The following is an 18,192-nucleotide window of genomic DNA, read 5'->3' as shown; positions in this document are numbered from 1 at the left end:
GAAGCAATTAAAAGAAAGGGGAGTCGGTTTAAAGGCTCAATATATCAAACAGTGACATGATGGGATCCACAAATAAAACGAGAAATGATTGCCTCCCGAGGAAAACAGCTACACGATGCCAATGCCTGGAGGTATTTCACTTGTATGAGGTCGAGTTTTAAATTGAATATCACTGTTACAAATCGAATGTCTGATCTTAAATTTTACATGCCATTTGTGAACGGACTACCATTCCAAAGTGGTAGCGTAAGTAAATCAATTAAGATAACAGCTGTTTCGTGCCTTATTCGCTCGCGTAGTAAACATGGTCAAAAATGGACAAACCATTCGTACATGAAACCGACAACCGGTTGGAACGTGTACGACGCGGATGTTTGAGCCGTCGTCTATCTCGCGGAAAGGTGCGATATTTTCAGATGATAGAGACGTGTGTAGAGTCCCTTTACCTCGTTCCTTCTTCTGTTCCACCCCATCGCCACGAGCTTAACGAGATGATCGATCTCTCTCAGCGAAAGGTGTGAAATAGTTTGTTCGTATGTAATTTTTCACACCGATCCTCCTGACGGGGAACGGTAGGAACGCTGGGTAGGGAGCAGAGCTGGTAGCTTCTTTGAGCCGTAAAATTGTGTGTCAAACAACCGACACGAAAGGCGTACGTCTGGAGACACTGTTTTATTTTCACACATTCCGCCTGGCACAAGGCGTACTTTACGTAGAGTCAAGAAAGGTTTTTTACTTAACCAATTAACCGATCTTCATCCTTCCTTTCCGGGTATTCTTACGTCACCAAAGGATTTAATTAACGAAAATCGTTAAACTTTCACGCTACACTATAAACGCAAACTACTTGTGTCCTGCTATGCGGCGGTGAGCAATTTCCATTTACTCGTTAACGAACAGGGTGAGAAGGGAGGGATAAAGGGGAGGGTGGTCTTCAAGAGTTCCAAAAGAAACTTTCGTTTTTCCCAGCGGAGTGCGGCTTCGCATGTATCGAATTTGGCTAGATGAACCCCATCCCTCGTTACGATTTTCGGCGCAAAGTTTCCCCCCTTTTTTCGGCGTTTGTCTTTGCTTTGGAGTTGATTTCTTCTCTGGCGCACCTTTTTATCGCCATTCCCACATTCTGAAGAGTGCTTTAAAGCGCATTTTTCTCGTTTTACGATGACTTACGACGGTCCGCCGCCTCTTATCGGTCCGTCAGTTTCGGTTTTTATTTGATTGTTAGTGCGATAGGGCGCGCATTCCGCATGCTTGGCCGATGTTTCCTCCCCCCTCCTTTTCCCACCTGAATCCACCCTAGTCTCGGATTTCCGATCAGGTGCTTGCAGCGGCATTCCACAGCCCGGAAGTGTTTCCTAAAATATGAGCCAGACAAAAGGAAGATAACATCCAGTTAGGCGTGTTTAACTGCCATGTTATCCAACAGGTCTCTCGGTAAGGCACGCGGTTGAAATGAAATTGCTTTAACACCCATCCGAGTGGCGGGCACCTTCTTCCATCTTCCAACGCTTCGCAAAGTGTCGTGGTTCATTTTGCAACACTTTTTTACGACAGATAGGACGGCCACTTTGACGGAAAGGAACTCAACAAACCGTGGCTTGTATAATTCAATTTATGGCCGCGGGAAAAATGCTCCACTTCATAAATACATGTGAGAAGGAAGGGAAGGGGGGTAGTCCTGGAAGGTAGGAGGTTTTTTCACCCCAAAAGATGTGGAAACAATTTCACGGTGTGGACAATGAAAGCAGAGTGCGTAAACTAAAGTTTGAGGAAATGTATTCCGATGATCAGTATAAAACCCAGCCAAGGCAAATCCGAATTAGACATTTAAGAATGTAAATAATTTTGAGAAGATACTCTCTGGACGAAAAGAAAGCTATGCTTCGCTAAAAGCATCTACATTTCAAGAACATCGTCGAACGATTTTTCGCATTTAAAACCCGTTGATTAGCAAATGCAAATGATTCGTAACCCAATGATGATCGTTTCGATCGGCGATAAGATCCACACAGGCGTAGAGATTTGTGTAACATTAAACGTCTGGCGCGAGGCCGTGCTCTTCTGCTGTGGTTGTGGCAATGATCGATAACGAACCCGTTTGCGAGCGATGGGCAAGATCGTTAAGATCCGAACGAAGCAGCATATTGATAGCACTTTCGCGTGCATGCGAAACATTGGCGGATTCCTTCGGGCATGTTCTAGCGCTTTGGTGCTAAATTACGAACCCACAGAACGGAATCCCGCAGCAGCCCGCAACGCACAATCTCGCGCGGCCTTGTTTTACGAGCGTGTTCGAATAAATTGAAATTTATAAGATGGCGAATTGGTGGTTGACGAGGAAGAAGGGGAAGCGGCTCGGGGATGATTGGCTAAATCATAACTCAAGGTGGGAAAAGGGCTGTGTAGGGGCTGTGGAAAAAGGTCTTGCTAGTTTAAAGGTTTGGTGGTTGGGTGCTGACTAGACAAACCAGTGTCTAACGGAACATGATAATCAAATTCTTCCCAATCGCGAGCGAGAACGAATGCCTCCTCGGACCTTCTGGGAGGCTCTTCTGCAAGCGGCGAAGGTCAGGCCATCCTATTAACCGAAGCCATAGTTCCAGCTCCAACCACCCAATCAATTTCCAATCGAATTTATGAGCATCTAAAAACTCCAGCTAAAAGCTTTGACTGATTGGCTTGCGGGGGTGCTGTTGGAGCACGAACGAAGCACCAAACCACCAGATTGACTGGTTTGTTCTTCAGCGCGCGTGGAAGAAAACGGAAACGAGAAGGCGTAGACGGAGGTCAATGATTGTAATTTGATGACCTTTGAAGAAAGATAAGATAATGTTCGGAGAAGGTAAGAACGCAGTGAGTTCGAGAGGAGTGTTATTAAAAAGTCCGTCGAAATGAAGTTGGTTTTGAATTATGTTTTTCCAAACGCCTTCCGATGATGGATAACAAAGCCTTTACCCAGTATGCGATTCATGAACTAAGGGTATAATTTTAAAAAGATTAGTTCACAGTAACCTTTTAAAGGTTTGTGACATTAACGCACCGAGCTTGGCAAAAACGTGTGCCTTCACACATTTTTTCCCAACACCTCGCTAAATTTAGGTGGACAAAGTTCGGTGGAGTCGTTTTAATGAACGTTACTTTGCTGTTTAGTGTAACGAATTGATTTTTGTAAGCTCTCCAATCGGCTCCCCAACCTCCAACCCGTCCACAGGAAGAGCCTTTACTTTCACTTTTTCGACCCCCAACGGATTTTAGTAGTGCGCCACAAATCAAAATTACACACACACATGGGAGGTTTAACATTTCGCCGAATTTGCTGTGAGAAAGACAACCCGAAGGCCTGGGAAACAACCTGGGGTGAAAAACTCCTCCACTCCAACGACGAGAAGATCGAACGAAAGCCGATATAAAATGGAAGCTTATTTGAACAAATATCAAAAGAGCAAAAAGCTAACTCGCTAACGGCTTCCGTTCGCGAGTCTGGGAATGGTTTTGCGTGAACTTGAAGAAAAGTAAACTTTATGCCCGGAAGGCAGAAGGTCTTCTCCAAACCAAAAGGGGGAGGAAATTGGGCCGAAGAAAGGAGGGGGATTCGTTGGAGAGAATCTTTTTGGTTTCAGTTTTGTTGAGTGAAAGCCTAATGAAGCAGCCACCTTCGAGTTGGTGGCGCCGCTGATGGATGATTGTTTCGAAAGAAAGTCCAACCGGCTAAAAATATGCAGGCCGACTTTTTTAACCGGAAAACCTCCGGGACCATCATTTATCTTGGCGAAAACTATGTTTTCTCCCAACGAGGAAAGCAGGCAACCGGCAGCCAGTTACATTTCCGGCGCTTGTTTGATTTAAAATACACCCGTTTTATGGCTCCATTTAGTAAAAACTTAGGCGAAGCTCAATCATTCGTGACTTGTGGCTAGTGGAAGTCCCACAGTTAAGTTATTTACATATGAATGTAGCTACATTTTAGTGTTTCGCCTCAGTATCAATCATTGGTCTGTCTGTGGAAGGGCTTTGCCATTCGCCGTTTTTGGTTTCGAACTCGCCGTCCGTGAACCGTTCATTTCGTCTGTCGAGCTGTCAAAAAAACCTTCACGGGTCAAACGGAGTGGTTTGGTTGGCCTTCTACCAGTTATCACCAGCACTGAAGGCTATTCCTTTTTCCGGTTTAATCTCTTATATGTTGTTAGATAGAAGAAACGTCATCTTTTGATGCTGACACCCCGAAATAATGGAAGATTGAGAAGGGAAACCGCACCGTCATTCACTTTCAAGCGTTTACCAATGAGAATCGTTTGCACGGCGAACGCTCGTTCTTCGCCCGGCCATAGATGGAACTGCTTTTTTTGCGGTTGATCAATTGATTGATCTCGCAGCATCCCGTCTGCAGAGATGAAAAATAGGTGAAGCTTCGCTACAATCGATAAAAGTAGATGGAAGAACAAGCATGAAAAAATTATAAAAGTATGATGCTTTCAATGGTACCGTGGTGATTCCTTTATTGTACAACTCTTTCGATAACACCTCGAACTAATCCGATTCAGTGATTGGTAATGCGAAAAACTAGTTTTTCGAATCGATTAATAAACTGAACTTCGAAATATTAATGACGTTGTTTTGAATGCATCCATTTTGATTGTATCGCCGTAACGACTTGGCTCTTCGAAATTAATTTCGATTTAGTCGACAGCCCAAAAACCATGTCGGAGACATAGAAAATGCACATGGCCATACTTTGAAAGGTCAAGATTTTTAGTTTTTTAATACGTTTGGTGTTTGACAAATCTGAAAGATGCAAAAGGAAGCTTGCATAACCCCACATTGCGTTACGGTCGGATTATGGTTCGATAACAGAGAGAAACAAAAACACCATTCCATATTCACATCCGGCCATTTATTGCAGGAAAAATACTGACCTTTGCTTGATCGGAATTATGCGACACAGTTGTGTTAGTCTCCTTGGCTAACAAGCCCCATTTTGAGGATGAAAGATTAGAGTGTATTTGCTGCTTGAGCGACGAACCAGAAGGTTAAAGGTAGTGAAGTGGAAAAGTGTGGAAGTAATCGACTCTAAAACGGAAAACGTTCATCGCGACGCTGCATAAAGCTGGCGGATAAAAGTAATGCGTAAAATGGGCATTCAAATAAACTGTCTCCACGAGCAAACAGCTTGTTTGCAGCTCATTACGAGCGATATTAGTTTCGGATACATGGTTAGCAGTGTGGAATGGAACGGGAATAGGTGGACGTACTTTTACAACCTCTTCGCTCGTAGGAGACTAGTTTGTTTTTTTCTTTTGGTTATAAACATACAATTTGCATTTTATATTGCTGAGAAAGCTAGGAAAAAAGCGGTATGGCGGATAGGTATACAAATAGAGGCGTGGATAGCTGGAACACAGACATCAAATCGCCCACCGATCGCGTTCTTCCCGACGGATGGAATGTTTCGCTGGTGCCAGTTTGGACTTCACTCAATGCGAGAGGGAGATCAATTAAAACCACACAGTCGTCTCCCGTCATTGGAACACGACCACGGATCGAAGAGGATCGACGATTCCTTCTTCGGGACTCGACGGGAATCGAAGACATATTCCCGCTGGAGATCGCTTCGAAGAAGCAGCGATGGCTGGTGGGGGCTTTACGAGCTGTTTTATGGCTCGATCTTAATTTGTATCTTTGTTCGTTGATGGTGGTCGAGGAAGCGAGGGGACGATCGCCGAAGGGAAGGCGAACGACGTCACATTCTTCGCCCGTGGAACCACGACCGCCACCATCATTCTTTATCGCAGCCGATTTAGTGCTACCGGGACTACAAATGGCGTCCAATCGGGGGCAATATGTAAATCAGAGAGCTTTGTGAAGAGCCTTTTAAGTGAGCCAACGCAGCGCTCGAGAGCCCCCGAAAGAATCGAACGCATGCCAACTGTCGGCTGGCTTGGAGCTTCGGTTGGAAGAAATTCCATCGCACTTCGATCGGGTGGAGGAATCTTCAGCTCGACGTAAAAGCTCTCCCGTCTTCCACTACCAATTAGCATACGCGCGGCGCAGGTTGCTGTAATCGCTCGGGCCGGCATAATCGTTTGAGTTATATCTCCGCGATGTTCGCGATTGCTCAAACAAGGGTTCTGTTCGTTTAAGATCGTACATAAAAGCTCGTGATTTGTTGTACAAATTTTCGGTCCCCCGAATCGTCAGGGTTGCGTGTTTCGTTGCTTCTCTCTACCTCCCCTAATGGCGTCGCTCTTGAGGGCAAGAGAATCGTGCGGCTCTTTTCGGGATGATTGATGATAAAGATTCAAATACGTACGAAGGAAGGGGTGGATGGATTTTTATTTGCTTGTCCGTTGCTTGTTTCGTTACTACCATCGAAAAATATCAAACGTTACCGGAATCGAAATGTTTCAGAGGCAAAAAACCCCCACGCACACGTAAACAAACATGCGGCGCACACAACACTTTTAACGAAGACGATCACGATCCTCCATTAAATTCTACATTTCCTTGTGGCGTCGCTAATGGAATTTAAAACACCATCGTTTGTATCCTGCAGCTAGAACGAAAGTTGAACGATAAACAGAATCATACGCGGGTGTCTGTGTGTGTGTAGAAGATACAGAAACGAAACTCTCAAACGATAGACTTCGTCGAGGTGGCGAAGCGACGAACCCCGAGAGACAAACGCCGAGTGCAACTGGAATCGCGCGTGGTGGGAAAATCCTCTAAAAGCGTGATGATTTCCTGAGTGTTTACATCCAAACCCCTTGCTCGAGTTTCGGTGTTTTTAGTGGCGAAGATCGAAGAATGACAGCCGGCGGCGAAAGCCCGACGAAAGCGTCGCCAAGCGGTGCGAGGGCGTCTGCAAGCAGTAACAATGCAAACGGCGGTGGTGGTGGTGGTGGTGGTGTGGGAGGAAGCGGCACCGCCCTCACCAAGCAGTGGTGGAAGGTGTGCTTTCTGTACGGAGGCAATCAGGAGAAGTATTATCGCCAAATCTACGGCAAAGCCGCCTCGGAGCGTCTGGCAGCGGCGAGCGCAAAACAGATGGCCGTCACCGCGGAGGGTGGTGGTGGTGGTGCTACCGGTGGGCGAGGGGATGGCTTGCCGACGAAAAAACAAACACCGTCCGCCCATTATCGACCAGTCCCACCGCCGTCGTCCTCGGTGCTCCCGGATGATGGATTTCGATTCCGCAAAGGGTCGCCGGTCATAAAGTCGGCATCCTCACGCTCCAACCTGGCCATGCCCTGCTCGGTGATGGCGTCCCCGGGCGACCGCCGCCAACCATCACCGGCGGCCGCACCGGTGACGGGAATCCTGCGGAAGCGCGTCACCGTGCTGGACGAATCGTTCCTTTTGGGTAACGCGCCGTCGATCGAGGGCGAGCTGCTGGAGGAGGTGGAAGCGGACGAGCAACGCTCGGACAGTGGCATCAACGTGGACGCGCGTCAACCGTCGCCACAGAACGAACATGATGACCAGCAGCAGCAACAACAGCAACAGCAGCAGCAGCACCATCGTCTGGAATGCCATCGGCCCGGCATGAGACGAACCTTCCATCTGAGTGGAGAGGAGTTACGTTTGCTTAACTTTGACCAACCGGACGGCGACGACGCAAGCTCCCGGGGGGAACTTCCCTTCAACGGTACCTTGGCCACCAGCCACCACCAGCACCACCAGCAACAACAAATTAGTGCCGCCAGCAATCCATCATCATCATCCACGTCGTCGTCGACGATGACGTCGTTTCCGAACCTCCCGGCACGTCGTTCTCCACCCAATACCTCCACGACCGGTGGAAGTGGACCTGGAGGAGCAGGAGAAAGAGGAACCGGGTCGTTAGCAGCCAGCACGCCAGCTTCCAACGGGACCCGAACCGCCGGTCCGCACAACAATGAGTGAGTAAATATTTGTGGTCATTTTCCAACCACGACGGGCGACTCCCGGGAACGAAACTAATGAACATCGCGCGGCAGGAGAAAGACTCCATGCTACGTGGAATCGAAACTGGAAAAACAAACGGAGGGAAATGTTCCGGATTTTCCCCAACCCCGGGACAACCCGTGGGTGTTGCGAATTTCGTTGGGTACATGCAAATGACATCGGAGGGAGGTTAATTCTGGCGCACTGCATTGCCCGAAGAAAATCATTAAAGACATCTCACACAACCCCTGGCAACATTTTTTTAGCAATGCTGTGCCCTTTCCCCTGGTGGCAAATTATTTTTCCTTCGCAATATCGCGCGTTTCCACGGTGAAATTACAAGAGTTCCGTTCACACGCGGTGCGTTTCGGGGTTGCGCAAAAGGCAGTTCTCCACGAGTTCTGTTCTCCCCGGGAGTAAATGATGGTGATTACGAAAAATTTAAATTTTCTGTCTCCGTTTCCCGCGCAATCCACAACCTGCGGTGCATTGTTTTCGTTTCGCGCTTTTCTTCGTTTGAGGGGCAGAAAAAAAAGTGATACTGGCCGAAAAGGAGAATATTCAAAATCGGGGAGAAAATTGACCAATTTAATGTTGTGAGACTGCACCGTTCGTTTGGTTTTGCTTTATTCTCTTCACCGTTTCTTTCGATTCGTTGGATTTTTGCTCCGTAGTTTTGTAAGATTGGAATCATCGATATGTATGGGTAACATTAAATTGTCCTACAAATGAAAATAAACGTCATGTAATTTGTCTGTTCGGACACGAATCTTTATCCCCCATAAGTGTTGTGGTTAAACACAGGAAGAAAGTCTTTTAATCTCAGTTTGTTTTGACCATCTTCACTGAGAATGTTTTGGGTTTCTTTCAAGAACAGACTTAAGTTTGTGATTCCAAATTATGTTAAACTGTCAAGGTTTGCAGGTCATTTGCACCTCGTTAGGTTCCAACAACATCGGCAACAAAGAAGATGAGTCACACACCAACGAAAAACAACTCCACCGAACCATAGGTAATCAATTCGAAATCGAGTAACGTTCGTAGAGGTGGCGTCCTGGTCCTTGAGAAACCTCGCCGAAACTCGTCGTAAACCTCACGATCAAGGTAAGGCGCCGCCGGCAGAGACCTACGATATTCCGTCTTAACCGTATGGCTTTTAATTTCCTGACGCTCGAATTTAATTAAAGTGAGCGCCTGAGGAGTTGCGAAACGGTTTATTCCGTGCAGTGAAAGGCTCGCGGACCAGGCCCGGACGGCATTCACGTTTTACAATCGAGTTCCATCGAAAATCCACAGCTGAGTTGAATTGAATACTCGGTTTGATGTGTGTGAAATTGCCCTTTTTCGGCTTTAGCACGCAGTGGAGTGTTGTAGGGTTACGGTGGAATCCGGATTTCGTCAAACCCTCATATGTGCAGTGCCGATTTCTTAATTGAGAAGACAATTAGCGTTAAAGAAGGTATTTTTATCGACATGTTCCTGATCGTTCAATCCAACAGGAATTTTGGATTGTTTTTTTTTATTGGACGCAAAGGATATAATTGGATTTGGAATCGAGGTTGCAAAATGTTACATGACGGGATAAACGGGACTCCGGCTATCAGCAATCGATTTCGGATTGAATCAGTGATGAAATAATTATCCACCAACTTACCAATACTGTAAAACTGGTTGGAGCAACCATTTCGAATATGTGAGAGGTTATTTTGTGTAAAAAAGTGAAGGTTTGAAGCTCTGGTTCCCTTTAGAGTACAGTTTAAATTCTTTTCAACAAACATGTTTGGAAGAACTTGTGAAAAACAGAATACTTATTTTGGATTTTCGTTTTTCTTTTATTGTTTCAGGTTGACCTCATCAGTACAAATGTCATATCCATACCAAAAATCGCATCCTCAAATGCAGCAGCCCCTGGCGGGTCCGCACCCGACAAACCCGCAGCATCCGCTCCTGCTGCAGCATCATCAGCAACAATCGCTGGATCATCATCGCCAGCACAATCATCATCTGCATCAACACCATCATCAGTCGCAGCAGCATCAGCAGCAAACTTATCTGTACGATGTCGGGCGAAGTCCGCTGCGTAGTCCTCAGTCGCCACCCCTGTACGATGAAAAACCACCCCCACCACCCCAACCCATCCACTACCAGCATCAACCCGGTCCACAATCGTTGCCCGGAGGAATGGGAGGCCTTTCGCAGCAAACGGCCGGCATGACCCTTTCCCTGTCGAACGGTCCGGGTTCGGCGGACTGCTATATGCTGCCACCGCTACAACCTCAGTCCCAGCAGCTCCCGGACGGATTGCCGCCCGCAACGACCTCTTGTGGCGCTCCCTCGTCCCGCGCGATCTTCCACCACCACCAGCAGCAACAACCATACCCTTCAATCGTGCCGCCTTCCCACCATCCGTATCACTCGCCCGCCTCGGCCCAGGCCGCGCTAATCGGACCCTCGATCCCCCATCAATTGCCACCCTTCCCGGTGCATCCCCAGCAAGCAGCGGTGCACCTGCTCGGCCCTGGTACGGCCGGTCCACCAACTCTTGGAGGCAGCACAGGCCCAAGCGGTGCAAACGGTGGAGTGGTTGGTGTTGTTGGAGCAGCAGTGGTCAACGGAGGACCTGGACCGGGTGGAGGAGCAGGAGGAGCGGGTGGAGGAGGCATGGGAGGCCATAACTACTCACAATCGGACGACGATAGTGGCTGCGCGCTTGAAGAGTACACCTGGGTTCCGCCAGGACTACGACCGGATCAGGTACGTTCCAAAGGTTTCACCTACATATCTTACTTTCAAATCAACCCTCGACTACTTAACAACATCCCTTTCTCAATGTAGGACAATAATTCTTACTCCACATTACTTGATAGAAGATTTTTAAACATTAACACTTGAATTCTAACAAAAATTCGCTTGAACTAAGTAGGCTTAACGTCGCTTTGTATACTGCAAGGCTGTCTTATGCTACCGCTCAATGATGATGATGATGATGGTGGGGAAAGATGATCGGTTTTCGCACTCGTGAACTCGACGATGCCGATGGAATTTCATAATTACACACTGCAAACGCGACGTGCTCGAGCCGCGCGCAGCCTTTGCGGTTCGATAGGACCTTCCTTCCATCTTGGACCGACTCGGTCGTACTCTTACCCCCGAAGATAATAAATAAGAAGACTGCAATGCAATGGCCGCGGATGAAAATGGTACGCCAAAGCGCCATAGCACAAAGAAAGTGTACGCGAGCGGGAAGACGAAGAGAATGAAGTAGACCGGAGAACAACCAAATAATATACAACCCAAGAAACTAGTTCGGCAACGTAATAAATACTCTGCTGGGGTGTAAAATTATGAGTAACTGAAAAAAGTTAGGAATTACCCGACGAAAACACCCTGAAGAGATGAAGTTAACAGTGGTACGATGGGAAACTTTCGCCGCAAAGAACTGTAGGATCATCGGAATAGCGATTCGATTTCAACTAAAGGTTCTTAGAGTGGTTTTATCGACTCGATTGCCACTAAATTAAGATTTAATCCGGTATAAATACCTCGATCGCACAATTAAAAGATCAAGAACCTTCGGCGGCAATGAAGCAATTCCATGGAATGTTATCTCCATATTGGCTAAATGGTGACGCATTTTATTCCATCCAACCGTGTGCCATTCCTGAACCGGCTCTTTGTATCTTTTCCGATCAAACGTTTTACGCCCTCGTGAAAAAAGCGAACATCTTTCGTGATAAAATCGCGATCGAATGTTCCGTTCGAAGTCGAATGTTGGGGACAACTGTGTTCTGTGCCGGCGGAACACAACGGCTCCCGGACCAAAGTGTGTGTTGCTGCGACACTTCACGCTGGATTTACTTCACAAGTGCACATACACCGATGGCACGACCGGTGCATTCACCTCTCCGGGAGTGTGCATTAGCGTGTGTCGGAGGAGGGCGCGCGGGAGCGGATCGAGGGGAAATTATAAATCCAGTTTTTGCATCTTGCATGTTGCAAGACCTACCTCCCCTTCTAGGACCCACACTAATTACAACCCAGACGTCAGATAAGTGTTATTGCTACCGTCTCGGCACACACGGGAGTCAGCCCTCGGGGAAGCAGAGTTGTCGCCCCGTGCCACTGGCCAGGTAGTTGCGCCTTCGCGCCCTTCGGTAATGGATATCACCTGCTTCCGGTGCCGGTGTGCCGGGTTGGCCACCAACCTATCGATCGCACCGATCTAGCGAACGAGTGAGAGACACGGAGCGAAACGACCTCCGAAACGGCTCCCGATTTGGAGCTTCGATCGGGAACTGATCGTAATCACGAGAGTCGGCGGACCGACCAGCTAAAGGCACGCGATTCTTTATTTATGTTTCAACTTTTTCAAACGCGCACTACAGATTACAACAACAGAGGCCGCTTTCCTCGGTGGTTTCGTGAGACAAACCCAGCAAAGGCCCCGGTAACACTGGTCTAATCATTTCGAATGTGTTTCGATTAGTAGGAACAGGCGGCGGGAATGCACGCAATCAGGATCGGTTCCCGCCTCCCGAGTGTTAAGCGTCTTCGGCGGAGCAAATCAAATGAATAGTTAATAAATAAAAACAACACCAAAGAACGGGTACTTGCGGTAATGGGCGGCTGGTGGCGGCAGGACAGGGTGCACGAATGAATGGAAAATATGCTTGCTCGTCTCGACCCATGGCATAACATGGCGACGATAAAGCAGCATAATTCGAATGCAAATGCACATAACGGCAGCAAATACCTATGCGCGTGCTGCCCTTCGTTTTTCCCTTCGTCCCTGCCGGGAACGAGAAATTACTCCCGACTTCATCAAGTCTATCATCATGGCCCTTGCTTCTTCCTCCATTGAAATTTGTGTCTGCTTCCTGCAATATTGAAAGGTCTTTACTCGTACCTGGTTTTTATTTCTGTTTTGCCCCGATCACTTTTCGATTATCTAGTCCTGTTTGCCTCGGCCGAGTCGAGTAAAAAGACAAGCGGAACCGTTGCAACAACTTCCTGTCCGTTCGTACACTCGGGGAGCAGCTTTCATTATCCTTTTGTAGCTGGAAACCACACTAACTGTTGATAAAATGCTGTACATTGGACCTATTAATTAATCCCGTTTTTTTTTTTCTTCAACCGTTTATTGTAGGTTCATCTTTACTTCTCCGCCATCCCGGAGGATAAGGTCCCGTATGTGAACAGCATAGGCGAAAGGCACCGGGTTCGGCAGCTGCTCCAACAGCTTCCACCGCACGATAACGAGGTGAATAGTTTGGTTGGTCCCCTTGCCTTGCCTTGCAGTCTTAACAATGAAGCTTTCTTGTGTTCAATTTTAGGTCCGCTATTGCCATTCGCTAACCGACGAGGAACGGAAGGAGTTGAAACTCTTTTCTGCCCAGCGCAAACGGGAAGCGTTGGGACGCGGCACAGTCAAACAGATAACGACCACGTTGATTTGCGAACGGGTAAGTAGATAGGTCGGGCCAGACCAAAGTCCTGCCGTTGAACGTAATAAATCTGATCGACCTTTCTTTTCGCAGTGCGGTGAATGTGCTTCCTCCGGTGACATGATGGTATTTGCGTCCCGCTTCGAACCGAACACCTGCTGGCATCCGGCTTGCTTTGCCTGCTGTGTCTGTAAGGAGCTGCTCGTCGATCTGATCTACTTCCACCGGGAGAACCGACTCTACTGTGGACGCCATCATGCTGAAACGCTGAAGCCGCGCTGTTCCGCTTGCGATGAGGTAAGTTTCGGACAAAGATGTTTGTGGCCAATTACCAGCACATTTTTCTATCATTTCCTCTCTCTCGATTTTCAGATTATTCTGGCCGACGAATGCACCGAAGCAGAAGGCAGAGCGTGGCATATCAAACATTTCGCCTGCTTCGAGTGTGACAAGCAGCTTGGTGGACAGAGGTAGGGACTGGATAATTTACCCACAATGCGGCTTTTTCTAATCGTTGTTTGTTGATTCTTCCTATAAAAGGTACATTATGCGGGATGGCAAACCGTACTGTCTACATTGCTTCGATGCCATGTTTGCCGAGTACTGTGACTACTGTAGCGAGCCGATCGGGGTAGACCAGGGTCAGATGAGCCATGACGGCCAGCACTGGCACGCGACGGATCAGTGTTTCGCCTGCAGTACGTGCCGTTGTTCGTTGCTGGGTCGCCCGTTTTTACCGCGACGTGGTGAGATTTACTGTTCAATAGCGTGCAGCAAGGGAGAACCACCGACACCATCCGATGGGTCCTTACCGGCTGCAGCTGCCCTGATGCACGGACATTTACGCAGCGCGAGAAACACCGAACAGCAGGATCAGCAGGACGGCCATGAATACGAGCACACTGGCTCGACCAAAGCGTACCGCTCTTCGCCATCGCTGCCAAAGTCTCCCGAGCCTCTAAGGAGCCCCGAAGGAAGCCACCATGATCGGCGTGACTCACCATCGCACACAGAACATTCGGCGGTCGGGAGTGGGGTCGATCAGAACTTCACCGATGGCAACGGTAACGACGAGATGACCCTTTCCTGCTACACAGCAGCAACCAGCATTACCACGTCGTTGTCGGCGGCTACGGGCAACACCAGCGCCACTCTTGCCACCACCACCAACACCATTGCCACCGAGTCGGCCACGGCCAACGAGCACGAAGTACAAAGTCATGGTAGTCGCGCCAGCAGCGATCGGCTTATGGTTCCAGCCGTTGTCGGCGATACAAACCGTCATCGCATCCCGCAGTGTTCACCAGAATTGAACCGATTATTGCACAAAGATCGCAGCCGGCAACCGCTCGACCTGACCGACCTTTCCCTTAGTCTCGAGCAACACTGGCAGACGGAACGGACGGGTAGTGAAACGATCACCACAGTCATGGCTACAAATTCCACCACCGGCAAGACACAATCGGGAGCCCCATCATCTCCGGTTGGAGCTCAGATACTGACCTCTTCAATGCCGGAGTTGAACCGCTGTGTGCAGGTGGGATCGCCAAGCTTCAGCAGCTCCAACAGCCCAACGACAATGGGGGGTAGCACAAACGTCACGTTAGGACACGATGCGGATGAGCAGAACCAAAACGCTTCGGATGCATCCCATTCGGTGGTGGAGCTTCCTACGCCTCCGCCAATCGGTACGTACCAGTTAAATAGTTCTGGCAATAAAATCAATGAACTATCCTTACCTGCGCCTTCACTTTCTTTCTTTATAGTGATCAAGAAGGAGGTACGATTCGAGGGAGATTTCCAAGATTCTTTGCCCCGCTCGAAGAGTCACTGCCAGCGCAGTAGTGGTCAGCGTAACCGGTCAGCAAAGCCTTCCAAAAAACGGACCGATTACGATCGATATGAGAGTAGTGCATCCACGTCAAGGCGACAGCACCATCATTCGCAATCCCAGCAAGGCGATCGCCACGATCGTCACGATCGACACGGTAGCTCGTCGACGAGGCGATCTCCACGCCGAAGGCGCCACACTGCCAGCCAAAGGAATTATGCCTCCGATGATGACGAGCTAGCGGAAGATGAAACCGACAAGTATCGCCATCGGCATCACGCAAGTCACAGGGAGCAACAACGGCCGGTGGATGATTCCGACACGCGCAGCATTTGCTCGACCTGCTCGTCCAGCTCGTCCAGTGCGGACGACGACGTATATGAACTGCCCCTTCGACGCACCTCGTATGGAGGCACGCGTATACACTACATGCCAAACAATTCGCTGGTTTGTGCGCGAAAACGAAAGCAACTACAGACGGCCACCACCGGTGGCATCGGTGGCCAGCACTATGAAAAGGACAATAAGAATTGTATCATATCGTAAGTAGTATCAACCGAGTAAGTGTGTTGTGTCGTCCCCTCTCCGTTTCCAATTGTTACATATCTTCTGTCGGAGCAACTCTTCGCTAAACTTAAAAGCAATAAATTAAATTAAACTAAAAAGTTAAGATAAAATATATCGCATATCACATAGTAGTATTTAATCGAAATGAGAAAATATTACTTTAGATCATTTTAGTTTTTATTGTGTAATTATCTTTTACCATTCTTATGTTACTTGCAATCTTATTCATTAGCTCAGTATCATTTATCATTTATACTTGCTGTTTTGTAAACCGCGAAATGGGTTGGATTTAAATTTTAAAAAGTACGCAGCCATCGTCACATGTCAATGGTTTCTGTTTTGAACCTCTCAAGCCTGGTATTGTAAACTTGTGGCAACTGTCAGATGTCTGGCGCCGCCAAATCCGACGAATTGTAGAAATTTGTAAACAATCGCTGTTTCCGTTTAAATACTTCGGTTTTTGATCAAAACTGATGGAATCACTTCGTCGTTTAGAAATTTATAATCCATGTTGTGCGTGCCCGGTGTATTCTCACCCATTAGTGTAGGCTTGAGTTGAAACTTTTGGCATTTGCGTTGCCGACTGCCCGGTTCATTAGTGTTGCTTACATTCCTTTCCGTCGATGGTGGATTCACTTTTCCGGTAGTTTGACGACGGGTTTATGTGGTTCTTCCCAGCACAATTCGCAGTGTTCGACTAAGATGCTCTCGGAACGCCGATAAGCGTTATTCATACGACGAACCATTTTGGCAGGTAATTTCCTTATCAACGCACATGACGCAATGACCGGTGATTGCACCAGACGACTCAGCTTGTCCGCACTGTCCACCTGCGGAGAGAGGTAAGCATTGTTTTATTAATATCTAATGCCCATTAATGACCCCATAGTTAAAGACATTAACGGAACCTACCCGGATGATGTAAATGTCGTGCTCGAAACAGAAAGCTTCCAGTAGCACCTCCTGCAAGTGTCCACCGCTTTCATCATTCTCCGAAGGTGCCAAGAAGCAAAACGAAAACTTATTCGGTTCCGTGGCCAAACTGCGAATCGCACTAGATAGTCCCACTACAAGGCGTTTTTCCTCGAGGGCACTGAGCAACATTTTCCTTGCACTCGACCCCACGCCGACGGTGTGGAATCCGGTGGCCATATTCCTCTCGTGTGATGTATCTAGAACCATACTTTGCCCCGGGGGTCGATCGCCAGACGTTGCTCGTTAATTTAGGTTTTACACTTTCACCTCTTTTTCACAGTTCGCAAACGGAGGCGTTGGGCAAGGTTGTGAAATAATGACCCACTTGATATTGGTCCTCACTTGGTCCGCGGCAACCTCAATCGTTCGAAGGTGTTCCCAAACACTCTGTTGAAAGATAACGATGAAGCTTTCTTTAAACAAATTCTCCGGTTGATGCACTCCCAGATAGATCAGATACTCGATACTGTTCCGACGGTTCGTCCGACAATGATTCAGCACCTCTTTCGAGAAGCGTCTTTTATGGAGTATGGAAGCGCGCGTTCGCGGTTTTCTCTCACATACACATCCAATGCGGTTCCGCCGATTACCGTATTTGTTTGTACCGCCCGGCCAATTCTATGAATGAACATCTCGGTTGCGGGGGTCGCGTTTGCGCAATCCAGAGCACCAAGTAACCCCATTATCAGCTGACAAGAGGCAGACGCCAAACGATGGGAATAAACCTGTACGAACATGAATCATTTTGAAAACAGATACCGCCCCCTTTTGCTGCCTCTTCGCTTAGGAATCCATGGCGGGAGGTATGGCCCCATGCGAAGGGACCTAAAAAAGGGGAGAGGGCGCATTTTTTCGGGGGCTCGTGATTTGCAAAATGATGCAACAATTGTGCGGATTTTCGGTACCTACCAACAGCAGTTTTAACGAACTATCATACTCGACCAGTTAGAATACCAATTTGAGATCATTTAAAAGATGCAAAAATGTGTAAAATATTCTACTAAACTGAAACCATCGGATTGCCAAGGGGGCTTTATAATTTCCAATGCTGTGGTAAAATTTATAATTTACTAGGTATAACGGCCCGGTTACACGGGCCCATGTTGATGAAAGGGGAATTTGCATTAGAATCTACTAAAGTTGTGGTAAAGCCTCAGTCCAGTTAAAAGATTGAACCTGTATCAAACTGAGAGAGGCAAAATCCAAATCCCGGTATGAGAAAGATAATCTGCAGGCCATTACATATTTAAAAACCGTGTCTAATTTTGTTTGAAAAAAAATGTATGTACAGTATTTTCAAGGAAAAATATGCTCAACTTTAAAATCACGTGAGAATGATGATTTTCTGAATCCCGTTGTTAACAAAATGGTACTTACCAAACCATAGGTACTTAATGGTTGTCCCACTGTCCCATAACAAACCAAATCAATTTAAAAATATATTTGCTTCAAAGT

General features: G+C 47.6%; 2 protein-coding genes across 2 annotated transcripts; one reads left to right on the top strand and one right to left on the bottom strand.

The window, feature by feature from the left end:
• Positions 1 to 6,801: 6,801 nt before the first annotated feature.
• On the top strand, positions 6,802 to 15,741 carry LOC131287815 (protein prickle-like). Its single transcript, XM_058316902.1, has 8 exons — positions 6,802 to 7,895; positions 9,765 to 10,674; positions 13,067 to 13,180; positions 13,254 to 13,382; positions 13,458 to 13,661; positions 13,737 to 13,834; positions 13,905 to 15,052; positions 15,131 to 15,741. The coding sequence occupies exons 1-8, from the start codon at positions 6,802 to 6,804 to the stop codon at positions 15,739 to 15,741; spliced, it is 4,308 nt and encodes a 1,435-aa protein (XP_058172885.1).
• A 653-nt stretch (positions 15,742 to 16,394) lies between these two features.
• On the bottom strand, positions 16,395 to 16,914 carry LOC131294817 (uncharacterized). The gene is made up of 2 exons (XM_058322862.1): positions 16,675 to 16,914; positions 16,395 to 16,592 (listed from the first exon to the last, which is right to left on the bottom strand). The coding sequence occupies exons 1-2, from the start codon at positions 16,912 to 16,914 to the stop codon at positions 16,395 to 16,397; spliced, it is 438 nt and encodes a 145-aa protein (XP_058178845.1).
• Positions 16,915 to 18,192: the final 1,278 nt, after the last annotated feature.

The sequence above is a fragment of the Anopheles ziemanni genome, chromosome 2 (genome assembly GCF_943734765.1).
Source record: "Anopheles ziemanni chromosome 2, idAnoZiCoDA_A2_x.2, whole genome shotgun sequence".
NCBI lineage: Eukaryota > Metazoa > Arthropoda > Insecta > Diptera > Culicidae > Anopheles > Anopheles ziemanni.
Note: the sequence above shows the minus strand (reverse complement) of the source record. Positions and strands in the feature narration are given on the sequence as shown.

What these genes read in the sequence shown, in the direction of transcription:
- LOC131287815 (XM_058316902.1), top strand. Translation starts at nt 6,802, where the DNA reads ATGACAGCCGGCGGCGAAAGCCCGACGAAAGCGTCGCCAAGCGGTGCG. An exon ending in CAGGACTACGACCGGATCAG is followed by an intron (nt 10,675 to 13,066) that starts GTACGTTCCAAA and finishes CGTTTATTGTAG; the next exon opens with GTTCATCTTTACTTCTCCGC. An exon ending in TCCTACGCCTCCGCCAATCG is followed by an intron (nt 15,053 to 15,130) that starts GTACGTACCAGT and finishes CTTTCTTTATAG; the next exon opens with TGATCAAGAAGGAGGTACGA.
- LOC131294817 (XM_058322862.1), bottom strand. Translation starts at nt 16,914, where the DNA reads ATGGCCACCGGATTCCACACCGTCGGCGTGGGGTCGAGTGCAAGGAAA. An exon ending in ACGACATTTACATCATCCGG is followed by an intron (nt 16,593 to 16,674) that starts GTAGGTTCCGTT and finishes CTCTCTCCGCAG; the next exon opens with GTGGACAGTGCGGACAAGCT.